At 46.0% G+C, this 2,500-nt stretch overlaps 1 protein-coding gene across 6 annotated transcripts in view; it reads right to left on the bottom strand.

Moving 5' to 3' along the window:
• Positions 1 to 1,074: 1,074 nt before the first annotated feature.
• The window catches only part of LOC127632146 (autophagy-related protein 16-1-like), a 20,818-nt gene continuing 19,392 nt past the window's right edge, over positions 1,075 to 2,500 (bottom strand). For all 6 annotated transcript variants that reach the window (XM_052110725.1, XM_052110726.1, XM_052110727.1 and 3 more), the window contains one exon: positions 1,075 to 1,975. In XM_052110725.1, coding sequence (XP_051966685.1) covers positions 1,882 to 1,975 — 94 coding nt within the window. In that variant the 3' untranslated portion in view covers positions 1,075 to 1,881. The remainder of the gene's footprint in view (positions 1,976 to 2,500) is intronic.

Raw genomic sequence — 2,500 nt, 5'->3', positions numbered from 1 at the left:
CCTCGCGCTCTCTCACGCTCTCGCACTCTCTCACGCACTCTCGCACTCTCTCACGCACTCGCACTCTCTCACGCACTCGCACTCTCTCACGCACTCGCACTCTCTCACGCACTCGCACTCTCTCACGCACTCGCACTCTCTCACGCACTCGCACTCTCTCACGCACTCGCACTCTCTCACGCACTCGCTCTCTCTCACGCACTCGCACTCTCTCACGCACTCGCACTCTCTCACGCACTCGCACTCTCTCACGCACTCGCACTCTCTCACGCACTCGCACTCTCTCACGCACTCGCACACTCTCACACACACGCACTCACACACACGCACTCTTTCACGCACTCTCTCAAACACGAACACTCTCACACACACACTCTCTCTCTCACACACACACACACACACATTCTGCACCAGTGCATCCAACGGTTGTCACCATACGCACGCACGCGCGCTCACCCAGGATCCGAGAGGAGTCGGGGGTCAGGGGGAGGGGCTTATAATAGAGAGTTCTTGATTGGTCCAATTAAAAGCCTGAAGCTGTGATGATGGTAATTTCGCAGACGTTTGGGTGAATCGTACAAAAGCATGTCCAGGTCATATTTACGGAGCCCCTTAGAGGACAAGGAGGACATTTGTCTTCTGAAATAGTTTTGAGATCCCTTGGCAATACCTTTATTGATTTTAAAACCATGTTACATGTGTTATAAATTAACCATGTTTATCGGGCAGAATGATTATGATTTTTATCATCACGGTTCATTCTCATAAGGGACGGATAAAAGCTATTGCCAAGAAACGAGGAAAATACATTTCTGTCTTCTGAGGGGCTCCTTTCATATTTCAGGTCCAAAAAGCAAATGGAATAAATGAATTAATAAAAAAAATATGCATTCCTACATTTTAACGAGGCACAATTTCCCTAAACTGTGCCGCGGCATCATGACTCGATGATTCTCAGTAGATTCTTGCTACTTCTGTGACGTACGAATCCTTTTTATTCTTTTTAAAAATAGATTTAGTGGGGAAATATGACCCAGACTTTGCTCTTGAGGTTTACTCTACAACCTCTACAGGCATGAGTGTACCTTTGTGTTTAGGAAATGGGGGTTTACCTTACATAGGAGGCGGCGGACCTTTAATTTAGCCTGACGCCTGTTTATTTGCCTGATTGTAAACAGCCAATGAATAGTGATGCTGAACAGCGCCCTCTACGTGCATCAGGACCTGCATCAGTATCCACCTATTGAGATTCATTAAAGTCAAACACACACACACACACACATATCTTAAAGGAATAAATCACCCAAAAATGACAATTCTGTTATTATTTACTCACCCTCATGTTTTCCAAACCCATATAACTGTCTACAATGGAACACAAGATAACTTTAAACATCATTAAATGTTCATTGCATGGAAAACAGAAGTCAGTCAAACTAGTTTGGAACAACAAGAGGTTGAGTAAATGATGGCAGAAGGATCGCTTTAAAGGACCTGCATCTGTGCAAAAGCAGTACATTCCAAACGCACACACACCAATTTAAAACCGTGTTAAAAAACAAGCCGTAAGAGTTGTGAAGAACAACTAGAATATCCACATCTTCATCGTCTCACACGGAGCTTGCGTGAGACATCCAACAGTACATGAAAGTTGACGTCCATACTTATGTATATAATACGTGTATGGTGCCGTCTATTCTGAGGAAGGCAGCACGCATGCACGTGGATCTCCAAACATATGGCATTATGGGACATATGGTTCAAGAGACCAGAGGGATGTGAGGTGGGGCTCACTGTCTGTCTTTATACAGTCTGTTTTGCACAATCACAATAGCACGGTGCTCAGTCGATCACTGCGGAGGCGGGGAAGAGAGCGGCCAATCACATATCAGACCACAGCACGGCCTTGCTGCCTTTCTCAACGCTGGCCACATACGCACCCGATGGAGACCAGGACACTGAATTTATGGTAGAACTACAAACAGGACAGAAAGACAGGAAGTTAGTTTCATGAAAGGCATCAGGTAAGAGAGCATGTGCTTGTGTGGTCGAAGGTTGTCGGTCAGCTGGGATTAAGATCCGTAACACTCTTTTCCAATCAAATGTTGTTCAATGTCTGTACAGACACACACAAACACAGACACACAGACAGACACACACACACACACACACACACACAGACAGAGACACACACACACACAGAGAGACAGACACACACACACAGACAGCGAGACACACAGACAGAGAGACAGACACACACACACAGACAGAGAGACAGACACACACACACACAGACACACACACAGACAGAGAGACACACACACACAGACAGAGAGACACACACACAAACAGACAGAGAGACACACACAAACAGACAGACACAAGACACAGACAGACAGACACACACATAGAGACACACACAAACAGACAGACAGACACACACACACAGACACAAGACACAGACAGACAGACACAGACAGACAGACAGACAGAGACACAC

Source organism: Xyrauchen texanus, chromosome 38, assembly GCF_025860055.1.
Source record: "Xyrauchen texanus isolate HMW12.3.18 chromosome 38, RBS_HiC_50CHRs, whole genome shotgun sequence".
Taxonomy (NCBI): domain Eukaryota; kingdom Metazoa; phylum Chordata; class Actinopteri; order Cypriniformes; family Catostomidae; genus Xyrauchen; species Xyrauchen texanus.
The sequence above is the reverse complement of the archived record's forward strand: the minus strand, read 5'-3'. Positions and strand labels throughout refer to the sequence as shown.